The sequence below is a fragment of the Triturus cristatus genome, chromosome 1_1, assembly GCF_964204655.1.
Source record: "Triturus cristatus chromosome 1_1, aTriCri1.1, whole genome shotgun sequence".
NCBI lineage: Eukaryota > Metazoa > Chordata > Amphibia > Caudata > Salamandridae > Triturus > Triturus cristatus.
In genome coordinates this window covers 1,208,438,220-1,208,458,181 of record NC_140579.1, presented here as the reverse complement: position 1 = coordinate 1,208,458,181, position 19,962 = coordinate 1,208,438,220, and the positions used below count along the sequence as shown (strand labels likewise).

The window sequence follows — 19,962 nt, the reverse complement described above, 5'->3', positions numbered from 1 at the left end:
AGAAAATGAAGATCTCATAATTGAAAAGGTACAGTTTTCTGCCCAGAATTGTATTTCCACATCATGGCTATTCTGACTGGCCTGCCTGACTTCCCCACTGTCCGAAGAATCTATAGTGTCACTCAAAGGTTCCCCTAGCGCTGAGGGAAGGAGCTGTTGCATGGCACTGAGGGTGCTGCAGGGCTGGGGCCTGTAGGCTATGCAGCCTCTGCTGATCTGATCTCTGGCGTGTGTGTCCAGGCCTGGGATAAGGTTTGTCCGCCAGCTCCGCAGGTCCCTTCCAGCTATTCCTTTCTATTTGCTAAGTGAGTCCCTCGTCCAGCAGCTCCATGTGCCTGAGCTTTTTAGTTTGACTTTGGGCCAGGAGTTTGTTTTTCGATTCTTAGTTTGATTTTGGGTAAACAGGTTGTTTATTTAGTCTAAATTAGAGCAGGGCACCTGTTTCTTCCTTTCACCCTGTGACACTGCAGGTGAGCTATTTATTTTGTTTACGGTTGCTCTGGACAGAAGTGGTGTTCAGAATTTAATCTGGCTTTGAGCAAAAGAAATTCTCTTGTGCTTAACCTCACTTGAGGCTGGAGGGCAGTTCCCACTGTTCTGTTACATTTCTTAAATAAGGATACTCCTCTGAAATCCCTCTACTCAGATTGTATCAGCTATCCAAAGCTGGAAAACTTTGTGTTCCTGCCATGAACGTGAACGACTCAGTCACAAAGCAGAAGTTTGACAACCTGTACTGCTGCCGAGAGTCCATCCTGGATGGGTAAGTGCAGGTTTATCGATATGCCATTTGAGGAGGGGCTGGTGTCATACCTCCGATCTCTGACCTTCATGTATTTATTCTGGCAGGCTGAAGAGGACTACTGATGTGATGTTTGGTGGAAAACAAGTTGTCATTTGTGGTTACGGAGAGGTGAGTCTATTTTCTGATTTGGTGTCTCTAGTTTGGTTCTCTCAGCGTGCAGCATATTTCCATGGGTATCTATCTGTCTCCATCCCTTTTGGTGTCCTTGGTATATTCTCATTCTTCTTATTTTCTCCATAGGTAGGAAAAGGTTGCTGTGCAGCTTTGAAAGCTCTGGGAGCCGTTGTGTATATCACAGAGATTGACCCCATCTGTGCCTTACAGGCTTGGTAAGACTGGCTCTGCTGTGCCTTTTGTCTTTTAGACCCTGCATTCCCCTTTTTTTCTTTACTGGATTATTGTACTGGATTGTAGTGTGCCTTTTATATGAGCTTGCATAAGCCTACCAAGGGTACAAAGTGCTCCAATTAGAATACCTTCATAGTGTGTAGTTGAAAGGGTGTGGGATGTGGTTTGTCTTATAAGAAGGAGTTGAACTACATGTGTGAGGTACAAAGATAGGTTTCAAACATGGGGTGTGGAAATGGCGTTTGTATGTAAGCGTGAAGTGTGGAAGAGCAGTCTGAAAATAGTAGCAGTTGTGTACACAGGTGCCTACCAGTTATTTCTGTGTGTGCCATGTCATTGTACAATGAGCAGTGCTATAACACTGACTTCTCCTAGTTATGCATTGAAGCATGGGAACATTGATGGTGGTGGGCACTCTCTCTGGGGAATCTTGCTCTTTGCTCTTCTGTATGTTCTTGTAACCAGTGTTTACCTCTTTCTTCCTTGTGCTTGTGTTTTTAGTACCCTCTACGTCATCCTCTCGCCACCTTAGAGTACAGTACAAAATCACTGTATCACCTTTTCTAGTTCTCGCTACCCTAGAGCTACTATGAGGAGAACAGTGTTCATTGTTCTTCTCTGTTTATGCTATATGGGAACAACGACACCTCATTCTGTAAAAATAACTGCACTGACACTTTAAGTCTCTGATGTTTTATAAGAAGAGCATGTGACCATGAAAGTGAAAGTACCCAGCGATGATCCTTGAGACAAACGCCCAGGGCCAGCATCATTCTAAGGAGACTTGCTCCCGTTCTCATACTGAGAACAGACATCCATTGTAACCTTGACGACTGAGCAGGATCCAGGAACACAAGGCTCTGCCTTTTGTCTCTCTGGACTTTTTATCTGTCAAATAACTTTTATGAGTCATGTTTTAACACCGTTCAGTATTTTTACCATCTATTTCATAGTACTATTTGGGAAGTATTTATTTGAATTTTTTCCTTCCACACTTTTTTTCTGGCAATGGAGACACATTTTTCCTGAGGACGTTATATTTAGTAGTTTATCTCAGGTTTTCTACTCTGTACAATTTTGGCTGTATCAGAAATGTTCTTTTCTCCGTAAGCTGAGGTGTGTGAGAAAAAGAGAAAGAATTAAGTAAAGAGACACTTGTGGCCTTTGGTCAATGCCCCTACATAGTTTGTCTGGTTTCCACACCAGTTTTAAGAGCCAGGTAACAAAGGAGTCTGGGGTGTTATGCTCCTACTTCAGTCCTCTTTTGCTTATCGTACACCTTAAAAGAATCTAATGGTTTCCTGACATTTTATGCAGTCCTCAACTTCAAGAGAGTTCCTTGTTGTGCAGAGAGACACACCTCATTGACCATCAGTGTCAAGCTGGTTCACAACAATGGGAAGATTCTCGACATCATGATGGTACTGGATTTTAAGGTGGAGTACTTAATGGCAGCATTCAGCGGTAAAGTAGTAACAAGCTTGTGTGTACACTAAACTTGGCGACGGGCATAATGCCATTCATTCGAACATGATAACTATAGGCTTTCACTGTAGTTACCCATAATCCAGTGTGTTGGGGACCCCAAGATGAGGGCACCATTAAGCTGTAATATAAGAGCAAGGCAAGACAGCGGATTTTCATGCATTTGGAAAGCTATGCCTCAGAAGGGACATGTTTTGGAGAGAGAAAGATTGTTTAGGAGACCCTGCCGTCAAAGGAGCCTGTGTCTCCAGTGACCATATCTCCAGTTACCCATGCCACACGAGAACACACCAAAAAGCCATGTCATCTGGTGTTTATGCTGCCAGATGGCCACTGTTCCAAAAGCATATGTTGTCTAGTCATCTGGCCAGCTCACTGGAGGTCCGGCCTACACTGCAACCATTATGCCAGAAAGCCAGAATTCCAGATTTTCACAAAACTGGACTCATGTCCTCCGAGTTCCTTTAGAATCACAAGAGGCCATGGGAACTCAGAGGACATGAGTTGTGAGGCCCTCTGAAGTAAATGTTTAATGTGGTAAAGAGGCCCTGTTATATGAGGACCTTACAGTCATGGAGTAGTGAAAACTGTGGGCCTACACTTTTTACTAAAAAGCTAGACGTCCCAGGTCATGAAAAAAGTAACTGCCATCGGGAGGTGTTTGCAGAAATTCAGGGCATCCAAGGATAGTTGAGGATCTATTGCTCCATGAGATTTCCGATGTGAATACCAAAAAGGCATCATGACACCCATTAAAGCACAGGCTACTACAGATCCATGCAAGATGGACCACAAGGTCGAATGATTACTAACATTTCACTTTCCTTAGCTCTAGAACATTCCCTACAAGCAGGAGGAAGAATTATTGGTCATTGTGTAGCTCTAAAGGAATAAGCTGGCACCATCGCTTCTCCAGTGTCTCTCGAGAGTTGTTCTCCTGCATACGCCTACCTCATTCTCCTATTAAGCCTATATATATGTCTATGTGCCACAGATGCTGAGATTGAACAGTCATCCTAAATTCGCTGATAGGGCCAGGTTTATAATTTGGCAAAGGGCCGTCCTCCACCAAGGCGATGGAGTAAGTTGCTCCATCACCCTGATGGAGGTTCCACCCGCCAAATAACTAAATGTCTGCGGGCCTGATAGACATTTCAAACACTGGAAGAAACCACCATCACTGCGGGTTTGTCAATGCATTGTAACTTTGCTAGAGCGCTCGATCAAACATGATGGATCTGTATGTGAAAGATAATTAATTTTTTATTTTAAAAAGGAAAATCCCAAAGCAGGTTTTGTCTTTCAAAATAAAGAAAACAACCCATCCCACCCCTCCCCCCGTCGTCATGGATGTTTCGTCCATTGGCGAGGGGGGCACTGAGCACTTTTTATTTCCCCTTACTTCCAGGTTTTTCTTGGCAGTGACAGGCATTGAAAAATGGCTATATGTTAGCCCGTCTAAATTAGGCAGGTGGGCGGACATATATTCAAACCACTGACGTCCCTCACTCCCATCAGGAAACCAGAGGAGTTTGACCACAGCGGAGATGGAGTAGTCTCTGCCGTCTTCAAACTGTGGTCCCCTCCAATTTACATCGGGCGGGTGTATCATAGTCTTTGCGGGGAGGGAACTCCGTCGCAATGTCACAAAAGTAATTTCGAGTGCAATTGCGGCCGCTGAGCTGGAGTGTGACAGCATCGTGGGAAGTGACTACCTCACACATCCTGCCCCAGGAGGCGGTCCCTGCAATCACTTTATCCTGCTTGCTATGAGAGCTATTTAGCGCACTTACCTTCCCCAATGCGTGGAACGCGTGGCTACTGAGCTGGAGTGAGGCAGCATCGTGGGGAGTGACTACATCACCCATCCTGCACCAGCGCCCCAGGAGGCAGTCCCTGACATAATTTGCATCTGCTATCTGTAAGCGCTATATAGCATCTGCATCTTCACCGCTGCCCGGGACGCTCCGGGGCCAAGGGTGCGCCTGTCTTGCGCCCGTGAGGGCCAGGAGGAGCCAGGCATGGCAACACCTGGTGTGGTGTGCTCACATCGTATGCCCCCGCTGGTAAGATTTTCTGTCACAAGTTAAATATATCCCAACTGAACTTCACTATAATACACTATTGGATTGATGTGGCTTACCACTTATGTCTACAGCCCAAACAAGGGGATCTGCAACGATGTTTGTCCTCACCCTCGGTCCAACCCAGTACATGCTCATCTGCAAGGCCTTAGAAGGGCTGTAGGTTGTGTGCCTAGGGGCCTGCTAACTGGCCCTGAGGGGGCAAACCGATAATGATGGTGAAACGGAAGCTAGGACCGAACCTGGAAAGGGCAGCAGCAAAGAAAACGGGCACCCTTGATGGATACGTAGAAAAGGTGGTGGGTGCACTTGACAAGGAAATATCTCTTGTGGAGAAGCGTTTATCATACTGTTTGACACAATCTGAGCCAGCTGCCCTTAAACTCTAAGGGGATGTCCTGTGAGCAGGGTCGGATTGGGAACAAAATAAGAACCCCGGCACCGAAAGAAAAGTGTCCCACGTTTTGTGGATAATGACGTTTCATGAAACGTTGTTTAGTAACAGGAGTAATCTCTGATAAATTAAGATTTCTAAACTTGTGGGGTCAGTGGCATTGGCCAAGACTAGGTGCTCCACTAGAGCACCCAGGAAGGGAGACAAGGAAAGCCAAGTTTCAGAGAACCCGACTGTGAGAAGTTGGCCTGGCATATGCTGGTCACTAGTTATAGTGGCCACCTTGCACCAGTCCAATTCGACTCTTGGTAGATAGGTTTAAAGACAACCTTTTAAAGAAAGCTATCCTAGTGGTAGCTGTGGAGAGCAGCCTTCAGGCTAAGTCTCGGAGGAATGTAAAGCAGCTTGTTTTACCTTATAATCTCTTGAATTACCAAATGAAAAGACACCACACAGGTATATATATCAAATATATATGTATTTATTTCTAAATTTACTCTACTAATCTCTTTATGAGATTAGAGCCAGGTAAACATTCAAAAGATCAACAGTTCTCTATAAATTAAGCACAAATATGGCTGTAGCCCTAGGGGCGTACCAGACCATATACTAAAATAATGGGTTAACAAACTCGACTTGCAAAATGAAAAGGCCTAGGGCCTTGGGAATCGCTGGGGCTTCACTTCTGCAGTGTTAGCAGGTAAGTAATCAGCCCACGGGAGACGCGTGCAGTGTCTAAACACAGCCGCGGGTTTCCTATTGGTGTCAATGGCACAAGTCGCGGTTTGTAATTTAAAGTTTTAGGGCACTTCGGAGAAGTCAACAAGCAAGCCACTTACAGGGTAAGTATTTCGAGGGCCAACACACACTTGGGCACCGGAGTGCACGAGTTACCTCACCCAGGGAAGCCGGGTGCATAGGTGTCTTTTGGTGTCGGGTCGCGATGCTGCTTTCAATGGAGATCACTGAAGACTTCCTGCTTGTGACGACTGGAGAGGTGTCCGCTGGAATCCGAAGATGGATTGAAGTTGAAGAGGACCTGAAAATTGAGGGGACAGAGTTCAAAGTCACTTGCCAGTGACCGGTGGCCAGCAGGATGGATGACCACTGATGTCGCGTCGCTTCAGATCATCGATGGTGATTTGTCTCTTTGCTCACGAGGTCCAGGAGAAATCGACGATGACCAGCAGCTGGATTAGGAGGGTCCCACAACGTCTTCAGCTGATGACGGTGTCGGCAACCGGATTGGAGCCAACAAACCTTGGCAACTGCAAGTCTCGTGTAGAGTGAAGATTGACGGTGATGCAGACCAGCAAGGTCTGATGGACTTACCCAGTGAGGGTAAGTGAGGGCAGGCCCGGAGCAACCAGGAGAGCCCTTGAAGTCGATGAGACAGTCTTCGGGTGAGTCACTAGCCAACGGGCAAGAAACCGCGAAGACGCCTTTGCAGGAAAAGTTCCACAGGAGCCCACGGTCACTCGGGACGGGGTAGGCCGCTGATTTTCGGTACCAGACCTGCTAGGGACTTGGACTACAGATGGTCCAAAGCACAAGTTCATAGAACGTTGTTTAGGGTTTGCACTCGAAATAAATCAGTGCACAGTTCCCTGGTATTGCTGTGCCTCGTCACTCGTGGGGTCCAGATGCCACAGCTTCGCTGGGGACTCAAAATGGCCGTCGAGAGGTCAGGAAATCCGCTTCAGGGGACGCAGGGACTTCGGACTCCGGCGGGAGCGGTGAAGTTTGCAACCGTTGATCAAAGTTACTGGTGCCTGCCAAGCAGGGGAGTCACTCCTTGACTCCAAGGGAGATTCTTCAGTCTTCCAGAGATAGTGGAACATCGAAGGGCCAGGATTCTTCTTTGTAGAGCGTCGTCCAGTGTTAATCTGAATTGCATTGGCAATGCTTGTATCTTATAGTGAAGATAGGGGAGGGACTAGATCTATGACCACTCCTCTAGGAGGGTCAGGGTAGTGGGTGGTTACACCCACTTCCCTTTGTTCAGTTTCGCGCCAGAGCAGGGGCAGGTAGCCTCTGAACCGGTTTGAGCTGGCATATGCACAGAGGAGGCTACTGCTCCCCCAGTGCAGGACTTCAAAGCACTCTAAGAGTGCACCCACCCAGCTCCAATACACTAAATCCTGTCTGGGAGGTGGTGACACCTCCCTTTCACAGGAAACCCTTTGTTGGGCTTCCTCCACTGCGAGTTTCGGTCAGCAGCAGGAGGGCAGCCCGGTGTCTGTGCTGGTGGCATCCATTTTGTGATGCCAGGGCTCTAGAAGATTTCTACCGTTTTGTACAGTGGGGACATGTCGTCCCCTCTAGAAGGGTAGGATCAAACTCCCACACCAGTTACTGGTGTGGGGGTATGATTCCAAGTTGTTTGACACCAAACACGACATGTTTTGATGCAGTCATTCCAAAGTTAGCATTTACCGCGAGGTTATAATGCACTTAAGAGTATATGGTTTAACCGCATCCACAAACAGCAGCAGAGAATAGACTCTGCCAGCTGCAATGGGGGGGGGTCCTGCTCATGCAGAAGCACCCCCTCACATAGTAAACCAAGCATCCTGCCCTCAGGATTGTTAGGGCCTGCAAGAGGGGTGACAGATAGGTTTATATGTGTTTGTATGGTGAGATATAGGAACCTATACCTCAGTGAGGAGTGCTAACACTACCTCACACAGGCTGCAGTAGCAGGCCTGTGGTGTCAGATTGTGAATGCTTCCCAGGGGTGGCATAATACATGCTGCAGCCCCTGATAGGCCTGTGAAGTACCAATGCCCTAGGTACCTAAGGTACCATATACTAGGGGCTCATAAGGTACCACAGTATCCAATCACTAGTGCATCTAATATGCACACCAAGTTGTTTTAGAGAGATCAGTGAGACTGGGGCCCTGATTAGCAGGGACCCAGCCAGACTATAGTCAGAAACCAGTGTATACATCAGAAAAAAAGTGGGGGCAACATAAGTGCAGAACCTACTCTCCTACACCGACACCCACAGGAACAGGCACGAAGAACCCAGAGGGCCCCAAGGCAGGACCAGACGCAGCAGAGGAACCAGCATCCCCGACTGAGACGGCACCGCCCCAGGAAGTCCACCAACCCACAGGAGGCCCCGAGGACGGAGCACCACAAGGAGCCCCACCGGAGGAAGTCCCAGAAGAAACAGCCCCAGCGCCGGAACCAGAGGACAAGGAAGTGGAGACGGAGGTAGAAGACTCTACAAAGGGGAAGGAAGAGAAGAAGAAGAAAAAGAAGAAGACTAAGGGGAAACCCGAGGACAGCAGCGGAGACGAGGACGACGGGATCCAGGAGTCATGGAGCCAGGTCCGATCCCAGATGCTGCACCAAAAGACCACTAAGGATAGGGAAGAGGCGAAGGAGCAGAGACGCACCAGCGCCAGAATCCAGAAGGCGGCCTCGCACGGAACACTGCAACCCGGATCCAAGCCGGAGACACTGGAGGAAGGGGCAACACCGGAAAAAGCCCTCCAGCGAGTTAACGCCCACAAGAGAAAGATGCCAGCCAGAGAGGACTTCCTGGCCATCAAGAAGGTGAACACAGCGGGCACCACCGAAGAAGAGGAACACGACGCAGACACCGTCATCCTCGTAAGCGACACCGAGTGCAACGACAACAATGCAGAGATGGAAGATGAGGAGGAAGACAAAGAATTAGCGGAGATCAATTCGGTTCTCCAAGAATTCCACCGTCACCTCTCCCGGATGGGACCACCACCAGACGCAGCACTGTGGACCCCTGATGTAGGAACAGAAGTGTCCATCGAGAGCACCGAGCACACCCCGGAAGAAAAGGGAGAGCAGGGGGTCCAGGACCCAAGTGAAGCATTAGGTTCGAAACCAGATACTGACCAATGGCGCGGAGACAATGACGATATCATTGTTCACCCTAAACGTCAGAAGTGTGAAGGATCAGGTCAGGCGGGTTGACACGTTGCACTTCCTGGCCACCCAGAACCGAGATATCTACTTTCTGCAGGAATGCGGGATTCCGTACGCCCAGTCGTACAGCCAGCTTGAACGGCAGTGGACACACGGGCCATCTTTCTGGTCTGGAGGGAACGATTGCAAATCGTCTGGAGTGGCCATTCTAATCAAGGGGAAGCAGTTCACCGTGGACAAGGTCACCGAGCAGGTCAACGGCAGAGTGCTGGTCGTGGACGGCTCGTGGGCTGGTGAGCCCGTTAGGCTCATCAATGTCTATGCCCCCCCGGAGAAGAATGAGCGACTCGAGATGTTCAGGGTGCTCAGGATGCAGCTCGTGACCTCTAGAACCATTCTGATGGGTGGTGATTTCAGCTGCATAGTAGAGCTGGATGGACACAGTGGGTCTGGCTCTGCAGGGATGGACGTGACGTCCAGGCTGTTGGTGGAGATGATAGGTGATAGGTGAGGCGTCCCTCCAAGATGCCATCGGGAGCATGGGACCGAACGCCAGGAATTTTTCCTGGAGTAGGCCGGACAGATCCTTGCGTTCACGGATCGACTTCCTATTCACCTCCCCAACAGTAAAGCCTGGGCGAAGCTCCATGGTCGCGGTCCACTTCTCTGACCACAGAGCAGTCAGTTTCGAGGGGGAACTTACAGGCAAGTTCCCCGCTGGACCAGGATTGTGGAAACTGAACTGCTCTTTGCTGGAAAACGAGGAGTTAGTGGCGAACCTCAGAACCGCGTACAAAGAGTGGAGGGACATGAAGGACCTCTTTCACTCCGCCAGCAAGTGGTGGGAATGGGTGAAGGACAGGTTCTGAAGCTTCTTCCAGGATGCAAGCAGAGCTGCTGCACGGGAAAAGAAGAGGACGTTCAGAAAACTGCAGAGCAAACTGCAGCAACTGTACGAACTCGAGCTCAGGGGATGGGACGTGAGTGACGACTTGGAGGAAACCCGAAAAGGGCTCACAGACCACTTTGGGGAAGAATCCAAGAAAATCATCTTCCAGACCAGAACCGAGAACCTAGAGAAGAACGAGAAATGCAACTCGTTCTTCTTCAATAAACTTCACTCGACCCATACACCGCTGGTTGAGCTTCGGGACTCTGGGGGCAACCTCCAAGGTGAGAAAGAGGAAGTCATGAAAGTCGTAACAGACTTTTACGGCGAACTCTACTCACCGAAGTTGTCAGAGAGAGACCAGGTGGATAGTTTCCTACAGGGCATCTCAAAGACACTGGGTCCAGAAGAGAGAGAGGGCCTGAACGCGCCCTTCACCTTGGAAGAGCTGCACTTGGCCGCCATGACCTCCAAGAGAGGCAAGACACCCGGGAATGACGGTCTCCCAGTGGAACTTTATGTCGAACTGTGGGACCTGATAGGGCCGGACTTGCTGGACCTCTATGAGGAAGTGGTGGGCAAGGGTAGTATGCCACAATCCCTGCGTGAGGGTATGATAACACTCTTGTACAAGCAGAAGGGAGAGAGAGAAGACCTCAAGAACTGGAGGCCCCTCTCTCTCCTCAATGTGGACTACAAGATTCTCACAAAGGTGATGGCCAACCTCCTAAAGAAAGTTATAGCGAAGATAGTCCACCCTGACCAGTCCTGTGGGATACCGGAACGGCAAATCGCGGACAGCCTGGCCCTGGTCCGGTACACGATCGAGTACGTCAAGGGCCGCAAGGTCCCGACGGCCTTGGTCAGCCTAGACCAGGAAAAGGCGTTCAACCTAGTTTCCTATGAGTTCATGGACAGGACACTGAGAGCTCTGGGACTGGGTGACTTATTCTGTGACGTGGTGAAAACAATGTATAAAGACATCTCCATCACGGCATTGGTAAATGGCTGGAGAACTGACCCGTTTCCCATCCTGTCGGCAGTGAGGCAGGGCTGCCCGCTCTCCCCCCTTCTGTTCATCTGCGTGATCGAACTCCTCGCCGAACGCATCCGGCAGAACAGGAACATCAGAGGAGTGAAGGCACCAGGGAGCGGAGGAAGAGGAGTGCTCCCTCTACATGGATGACGTCTCCGTATTCTGCGCAGACGGACCGTCTGTGAAAGAGCTGGAGAGGACTTGTATCGAGTTTGGGAAAGCGTCTGGAGCAAAGATCAACAGCACCAAGTCAGAAACCCTGATCTTCGGACACTGGACCCCCACCCGAGACCCACTGCCATTCCCCATCAAGCAGGACTTCCTGAAGATCCTTGAAGTCTGGTTCGGCGGAGACGGTGCAGCAGAGAAGACCTGGGAGGAAAGACTGACAAAGACAAGGCAGAAGCTGGGACTCTGGAGCCTCCGGAAGCTGACGATCGAAGAAAAGTCTTTGGTCATGCGGAACGAGACCCTGCCAGTGCTCCAGTACGTTGCTCAAGTATGGCCAGTGCAGACCAGAATGGCCAAGGCCATCACGAGAATGATCTTCTACTTCATCTGGAGCTCGAAGATGGACAGAGTGAAGAGGGCGGTGATGTTCAAGACCCACGACAAGGGAGGCAAAGGAGTGCCCGACATCGCCACCATCCTGAGGGGGACATTCGTGTGCCACTGCGTGAGGAACACCCTGAGGACCAAAGATGAGAGTCACGCCGGTTTTCTGATGGCACGCTTCTTCCTGTTGCCAATGTGGAGGCGCCTCGTATGGGCAGAGTGGGTGAGCGCAGTCCCGTACAACTGGGAGACCCCGTGGTTCTACAAGGAAGTGGAGGGGTTTGTGAGAGAGTATGGCTTGGTGGCAGTTCGCCCCGTCATGTGGACTCCAAAACTTCTCCAACGCCAGATTCGTGCAAGAGAGATCAGCGAGCCGATCGGCACCCTCCCCTCAGCCACAGCAGACCACGTGTGGGGAAACGTCGCATACAAGCACCTGACGAACCAGCACAAGGACATCGCCTGGATGGCCATCCAAGTAGGACTTCCCGTAAGAGCCTTCATGCACGCAAGGGGACTCAACCGATACAAGTCCTGCCCGAAAGGGTGCACCGTGGATGAGACAACATACCATCTCTTCTGGGAGTGCACGTATGCGCAGGACCTGCTGAAGGCCCTAGGCATGGAGCTTAGGGCCTGGATACCTATGACCTGCATCACTGCTGACTCTGATTTATGGACTGTTCCCAAAGACACATGCACTAGGAGACCTCCAGGGTTGCTGGAGGCTCCTGTGCTGTTTTAAAGATGTTCTCTTGTTTTCCAGAAACCGCCTGGTAGTAGGGAAAAAGGAGACATCGACCCTGGCATGCCGTAAGATGATCCACAGCCTCCTGCGAGACTACGCAGCACTGGATGGATCAGATGGAGACAGTGACGACGAAACCTGAGGACCCAAAGGGGTCCCATTGTACCCTTACACGGGGGGCCCTGGAAGGCTCAGGCAATGACGGCGACGACAGCGGACCCAAAAGGGGTCCCCAAACCCTTAACTGGGGAGGGGGCCCTGGAGGGGCCACTAAACTGTTTCTTTTCTTTCTTCCATTCAATCCAGGAACCAGTTTGGCGACGGAGGAGAGGAGAGGGGAGATGAAGACAGGTAGAGTAAATGTAAAAATTTACTGTATGTATTTGACCTTTTCCCTTCACAGGTTAAAGGTCAATGGGATAGCGTGCGCACTTGTTGCCAAGTTTGTTACCAACGACTGACAAATAAAAAGGGTGTCGTGGAAGGTGACGATTGATGTATCTGAACCAGAAATGACGCCCTGACAAGAAAAAAAAAAAACAAAAAAACACCTCATCCAGTGCCCCAGTATACTTTGTTATTTTCAGGCCAGTTTCGACCTGCACATTTTCACGGGTTTTTGTGAGTCAGATAAATGTCCAAGGGAGCCAGGTTTTGCCGCATTACTTAAAATATCAATTCACTTGGCAATTCCTTTTAAATGGATGAATTGGGATTGGTGGGCAACTCCATGTGCGGGATCCTGGAGATTTTGTATACGAGTGCCTCAGTGTTAATGACTTCAAAGAAGTTGCCTACAATGGAAAACTAGGAATACAGGTATGTACATTTTCCTTACGGTGAGCAGGAGTAATAAAATTAGATATTACAGACAGTCATCTGTAGAGACACCCGGTGTCCACAACCACGAGGGAAAATTAAATAAATAATTAATTTTCCCTTGTCTTTATCCCCTGTATTCTTGGCATTGAACTCTAATTACCTCATTTTACCTTACTAGTCTGTGATTTCCTTCAGTCACTCGCCTGCTTAGTCTGTGCTCATGTTTTCCCTTCATCTCCTCCATCCAGGGTCTTGTCTCTCTATATAGATATTATTCCTCCAGGTTCCCAGTTACTAGCTGTTGATTCAATATTATTGAAGTTCAGTTCTAGTGTATCTTCAACTAGTCCTAGAATGTTTAATAGAATGTTTCTACACTCTGTGCTTTCCCTTGTGCGTGGTGTTCTGGGCTGAGAGTTGGTATCAGCTGCTGTAGTGTGAGAACTATCATGGGGTTGAGGTCTGAATAAATCATTTTTATTCTTATCATGCTTTTTACCTGTGCATAACTGCAATTTCCTGGATGGTTTTCTCTTGTGAACCCCTGTCACACTTCCATTTTTATCATAGGTTTCTTTATGGTTTGACTTTAGTTTTATCTCTTTCCAGCATGGATGGGTTTCGCGTGGTGAAACTGAATGAAGTCATCCGACAAGTGGATGTTGTAATCACCTGCACAGGTAAAGTGTGATGGTATATGTGAGTTGAGGAGAAAACAAAGGGGAGGAACCAAAGGCAAAATTGTGGGGGGGGGGGGACTGACATGGTGCAGCTGTAAATATGTAGCACCACATGCACCATTTCAGAAATAGAGTAAGTGAGAAGGAACTAAAGGGGAAATGGGCAAATGTTAAGATGCAGTGAGGGCATGGGGACCCTAACATTTTACACCACAAAAGACATCTTAACAGGAAACATCGTTTACAACGCATGCAATAGATCGCATGCCATTATAACACAGTCATTACAACTAATGCATTGTTCCATCGCAAACCATTACAACTCAAGTCGTTACAACAACTTGCTGTAGGGTGCAGAAGGTGTTGGATTTAAAATCCAACACCTTCCCTACTGTTGCACAGACTGGAGTTGGAATAGTAAATTATACTATTCCAAAATTCAGCGCGCCCCCTACAGCAAATCGTTGCAACAACTTGAGTTGTAATGGTATGCGATGTAACAACGCAGTTATTGTAATGAATGCGTTGTAATTGCATGCAATGTATCGCATGCGTTGTAATGTGGCCTATTCATCTCAACAGTGTGCCCACTGGTGGGTGTATCAGAAGCGGTTTTAAACCTCCATTTCATGAAGCAATGTGTTCTAAGATAAGGTCCAACACATTGTATCGAAAATACAGTTATTTAATTAAGGACAGACTCAAAAACGTACATGTGGCATCGTAGAATGTCCCTCGCGTTGCCAGGAGAAAAGGAATGTTTATTGTTGTATGGGATGGAATGATGTTAGAAAGTAGGGGGCAGTTGAAGCCAGCCTTTCATGCTTACAGGAGCTTCTGGTGGATGGGATCCTTACTTACAATAAACCTGAAGAACCTACAACTATCTCTGGCTGATAGTGCTTTATTACACTTGGCGACGCAGGATGGTTCCACTTTAAGGATTTATTACATCATATTCGAGATCCCAACACTACTTCGTTACAAAATGGATCAACATTGAGGAAATAGAACTCTTTGATCACACTGGATTACAGGTACAGCACAATTTCACTCGGCGCTTTCAATAGACGCTATGAGCTTTGCAGTGTTGCTTCATGTTACCGATTTGAAAAGGAATAAGCAATGGATTATCCCGCTCTTTGACTCGTATGAAAGGAAGTGACTGCATTTTAAATTCAGCGTTTGTGTGTTATAGCCCGGCTTAAAGTAACTTGGAGAACCTATACACTGCGGGCAACATCTGATCGCAAGCGTTGCATTGCGTTTCGTTGTGCGGGCAACATCTGATCGGAAGCGTTGTTTTGTTCTTCAATTATGTGCGCAACAGCTAATTTGAAAACCCTACGTTTGGGAGTTTGATTCAAAGACAGCAATTTGGCACATCGTAGAAAAAAGAAGGAGAGAGGAAACAAGAATGCATTTTTCAAATCAGCGCCTCTCACCGGTTCGAACGCCGTCAGTGATCCTCGTGGCTGCGCGCCATTCTGCTCTCGCGTTCAAGAGAGACTACACGCACTAGCGCGTTGCGTCACCAGCACGCCTTACGCACCGCGCTGGTTGTCAAGGAAACTGAAATAAACAAGAGAGTTGCTCCTGTACGCGCCGCGTCTTTCACGTATATTTCTACACGTGTTTGGCGTTGCTTGGCAACAAAGGTGGACATCGGCAGCTCTTGATCGGCGGATATAATGGGAGAGAGGCACATTTAACTGGCATGTGTAAATGATTTAAAGTGTATCCCCTCAGTGATACACACACATTACTACAGAACTTCAAGGTAAAAGGAGACTCTACAGCTATACTTGTGCACACGCTTGATGCTTACAGGAGCTTCTGGTGGATGGGATCTTTACTTACAATAAACCTGAAGAACCTACAACTATCTCTGGCTGATAGTGCTTTATTACAGTACAATACAGAATAATCAGATTGCAGGTGTATAAAAGCATTCCCGTAAAGGCTGTCAATGAGAAGTCAATACAGAATAATAGACAGAATAAAAACTATTCAAAATCTCAACTGAAGAGTAAAATCAGTAAGAATTCGGACCACTTCCCTAGTACCATCAGAAGGTCATCTCAGAGTTCTGGCTCACCCCCAGAATGTAGGGTTTATATAGGAAATCTTCTCGTAGGCTAACATAGAAAGTGCAGATTTATGATGGTGTCATCAAAAGAATGCAATTTCAACAAACCAGAGCATTGAAAATTTGAACGTCATACCTCCTTTCCACCTAAGCACTATTCTACTAGATGAATATTGGTTAAGCCCCATCTATGCTAACATCATCCATGAATTGCAAAACAAACGAGTTACAAAACAACAGTGAACTATTGTGAATGAATGTAATCTAGAGAGTAGGCAAAAGAAACATTGAAGGTTGAAACATTACTGGGCCATGCTAGAAATGTTTGAGAACAGCATAATTCAGAAATAAATCAACATGACTTTCATGAATATATTCAGCAGAAATAATAAAAGCGAATGTACAGGGCGAGACATCCAATTTGAACAACATGGCGTCGAGGTCTGACTGAGGCCTAGTTAGCATAAGCCAAAAAAGGGAATTTTTACAGGTCGTAGTAAAATCGTTTCAAAGGCAATAACATCATATATGTGAATATGTGGGTATTTGAGTATACATTACTATTCTGCACACTGTCAATAATCCACAATTTTATAATGCACAAAAAATTCTACAGCATTAATGTGTGGACAGTATAAATAAGTAGAAGTGCACATGCAAAGGACGATCAGACAGAACACCACCAACCCCAGAATTTTGCTGCTCGGATTGGCAAATTTTGCATCTTTATTGACATTTTGGGGATTTTCAGGTGTCAATAATTGCTTTATTATACTTTTCAGCCCTCCCAAAAAGGTCCCATTTCAGGAGACAGCCTTTCGCTTTGTCCTTCCTCTGCCTGCTCCAAAATCTGACCCAAACCTGTTTGTCATTGGAATGGGTGTTAACTGAGATAAAACTGTAAGTGATGTTTGGCAAGTTTTATCACCTGGTAATTAATCACATTAGTATAACATTGTATTCAGGGCTGGACTGGCCGTAGCTAGCAACGGGCATTTCCCCGGAGGGCCGCCAGGGAGGGGGGCCGGTTTTGGGCCCCTGGGGACTGTTTTTGTTACCGGGGGTCGGCAATATCGACCCCTTGTAACAAAATCGGCTGAAAACGGCCCTAGCAAACAGCTCAGCCGCACCCCCTACACCCTGAAGGGGAGGCCGGCCGAGCTGTTTGCCAGGGCTGGTTTCGGTTCCCAGTCCGGCCCTGATTGTATTGTTATGTTTCTCCCACAGTAGGCCCAAAGCATGTGTTGTTAAGTCAGTAGGCAAGGCCAGGCAGTAGGGACAGGAGGTTGCAGCTCCTGGAAATACCTGGTTCAATCAATCAATTAATCAATCAGGGACTTGCAAAGCGCGGCTACTCACCCGTGAGGATCTCAAATCGCTTCGGAAGAGGGGGGGCTGCTGGCCGGACTGGATGGAGGATGATTCGAAGAGCCAGGTCTTGAGGTCCTTCCTGAATTGGGTCAGTGATGAAGATTGCCTGAGGTGCAGGGGCAGGGTGTTGCAGGTCTTGGTGGCAAGGTAGGAGAACGACCTTCCTCCTGTTCTGGTCTTCTGGATCCTGGGGACAGAGGCGAAGGTGAGTTGGGAGGATTGGAGTTGTCTGCCGGGAACGTGGAATGTGAGGCAGTGGTTCAGGTATGCTGGTCCTTTGTCGTGTAGAGCTGTATAGGCGTGAGTGAGGAGCTTGAAAGTGACTCTCTTGTTGACAGGGAGCCAGTGGAGTTGTTGGAGGTGTTGCGTGATGTGGCTGCGGCGGGGGATGTCGAGGACCAGACTGGCTGCGACGTTTGAGATGTTTTGTACTTTCTTTTTTTTTGAAATCTTTTTATTGGTTTATTCAACAAAACAGAAAATAAAAACCACTCTTTCAGTGTAAGGCTTAGGACAAAGCAGATTTGAATACATCTTGGCAAGTCAGCACTAGCAGTACAAATATAAATAGGCAAGCAAAGGGCCAAACACATTAGTCTCCATCCCCACTCAATGTGCGAGACAGGGCAGCTAGTCATGGTCGTGTTCTGTACTTTCTTGAGCTGTTTCAGGGTGACGCCGGTGTAGAGTGCGTTGCTGTAGTCGAGTCTGCTGGTGATGAGTGTATGGGTGACCGTCTTTCTGGGTTCTTTGGGGACCATCTGAATGTCTTTCGAAGCAGGCTGAGCATGTGGAAGCTGAGGAAACTGGCAGTTCATAGTGAGCAATAAGGCCAGTATGATGCTGAGATTACGTGCGAGATCGAACGGGGTGGGGGGAGATCCCAGAGGGGCCTGCCACCAGGAGTTGTCCCAGGCTGAAGGGGTGGGTCCCAGGAGGAGTTCCTCGGTCTTGCTGGAGTTGGGCTTGAGACAGCTGTGTTTCATCCAGGTAGCAACGGCCTTCATTCCACTGTGGAAGTTGGCTCTGGCGGTTGTGAGATCATTGGTGAGGGAGAGGATCAGCTTGGTGTCGTCAGCGTAGTAGACTATGTGGAGTCCGTGGCTTCTGACGATGGCTGCGAGGGAGGCCATGTAGTCGTTGAAGAGGGTGGGGCTCAGAGAGGAATCCTGGAGTACTCTACAGCTGATCTCCGTGGGTTCTGAGTGGCTGGGTCTGGCTGGTGAGGAAGGAGTGGATCCAGTCCAAGGCCTTGTCAAGGATGCCCGCATCATGGAGTCTTGTGATTATGGTGCGGTGGGATACGGATGTGGTCTGCGGTCTCACCCCAGTCAAAGAGGGAGCTGATGTCGTCTGTGGTGGTGAGGAGTGCAGTCTCTGTGCTGTGGTTGCTTCGGGACCCGGATTGGGAGGTGTCCAGGTTGTGGTTCACTTCGATGATCTTGGAGAGTTGGGCGTTGATGTCTTCTCTATGACCTTGGCTGGGAATTGGAGGAGTGAGATTGGTCTGAAGTTCTTGGGGTCTGTTGGGTCTGAGAATGGCTTCTTCAGCAGGGAGTTGATCTCGGGTTGTTTCCAGTCATCAGGGAAGGAGGTGGTTTCGATGGAGCAGTTGCTGGTGCAGCGAAGCTGGGAGGCAATGGTGGCGGCTGCTCTGTGGAAGATGTGTTACGGGCAGGGATCTGTCGGGGCACCTGCATCGATGCATGGTTAATCTTGACTAGGGAATGGTACTCCCTTAGTAGAATAAAAAGCTGTAAAAGTTTAAATCTGGAGTTTCGGGAGACAGTTTGTGGATAAGCAAGGGCTCCAAGTCCCCTCGGGTTCTTCCCCCAATTCATCTACAACCTAGGTGGCACCATCATCGCCCTTGCTCTCTCCACAATCAACAACTCCTTCCTTACCACTGCCACCTAACAGGCAAACCTGGATACAAGGCGGAAGTCACCACCCTGTTGAAGAAGCCATTGACGGACCCAACACCCACAGCAACTACAGACCCATCTCACTCCTACTCCTACCTGCGGCCAGCCGCCGCTGCACACTGCCAAACGCCATGCATGGCTTGGGGTTGGGCGCAGGGCCTGGCCACAGGCCAGGTCTTTGGTCAAGTTCCATCGTGCACAACCAAAGGCAGTGCACGCCAGAGGTTGGATTAAGGTAACGTAATTAAAAATTAGTTCACGTTAAAAATAAACATTGAAATTCTCAATAAAAAAAAGGTTACATGGATGTTCTAGTTAGGAAATATGATTAAAAAAACGTTACAAATTCACTAAAAAACAAAGGTTAGAGGGACGTTAAAATTTTATGCACACAAAACCATAGCAATTTAACAGTTATAGTTATCTCAAAATACTATAACTCGTGCCATAAGGTAACTATAACTCGCACCTTTGCCATACACTGCTACTTTCCCCTCCTAATACATCAGTAATGTCCCTGTAACCTTTGCTTTTTACTGAATATATATTGAGATATATATGAGGGCGGGACTATTTAAAGACAATCGCAAGTGCGAGTTAATTTTGCGCAGCTGTTTTCCACCACAAGCCATGCCAGTGATCAAGGGGACTATCCCGAAACGCGTATGGAGTATATGGCGAACATAGCGCTGGAAGGCCACAACTGTTATTGCTGCTGCCTACCCAACAATTAAAGGTGGAATTTGAACATCGCGTGTGGCGTCTTAATTGCTTTGAGCAACTTTCGTCTGGATATATATATATATATATATATATA

The 19,962-nt window shown here is 48.1% G+C and overlaps 1 protein-coding gene across 6 annotated transcripts in view; it reads left to right on the top strand.

Moving 5' to 3' along the window:
• Positions 1-19,962, top strand: part of LOC146871841 (S-adenosylhomocysteine hydrolase-like protein 1) — an 879,643-nt gene that overhangs the window by 509,714 nt on the left and 349,967 nt on the right. For 4 of the 6 annotated variants that reach the window (XM_085651895.1, XM_085651882.1, XM_085651903.1 and 1 more), the window contains 5 exons: positions 647-763; positions 850-913; positions 1,046-1,134; positions 12,565-12,609; positions 13,690-13,760. In XM_085651895.1, the coding sequence (XP_085508021.1) occupies positions 647-763; positions 850-913; positions 1,046-1,134; positions 12,565-12,609; positions 13,690-13,760 (386 nt within the window). The remainder of the gene's footprint in view (positions 1-646; positions 764-849; positions 914-1,045; positions 1,135-12,564; positions 12,610-13,689; positions 13,761-19,962) is intronic. The other 2 variants (XM_085651888.1, XM_085651912.1) reach the window with 1 other exon arrangement.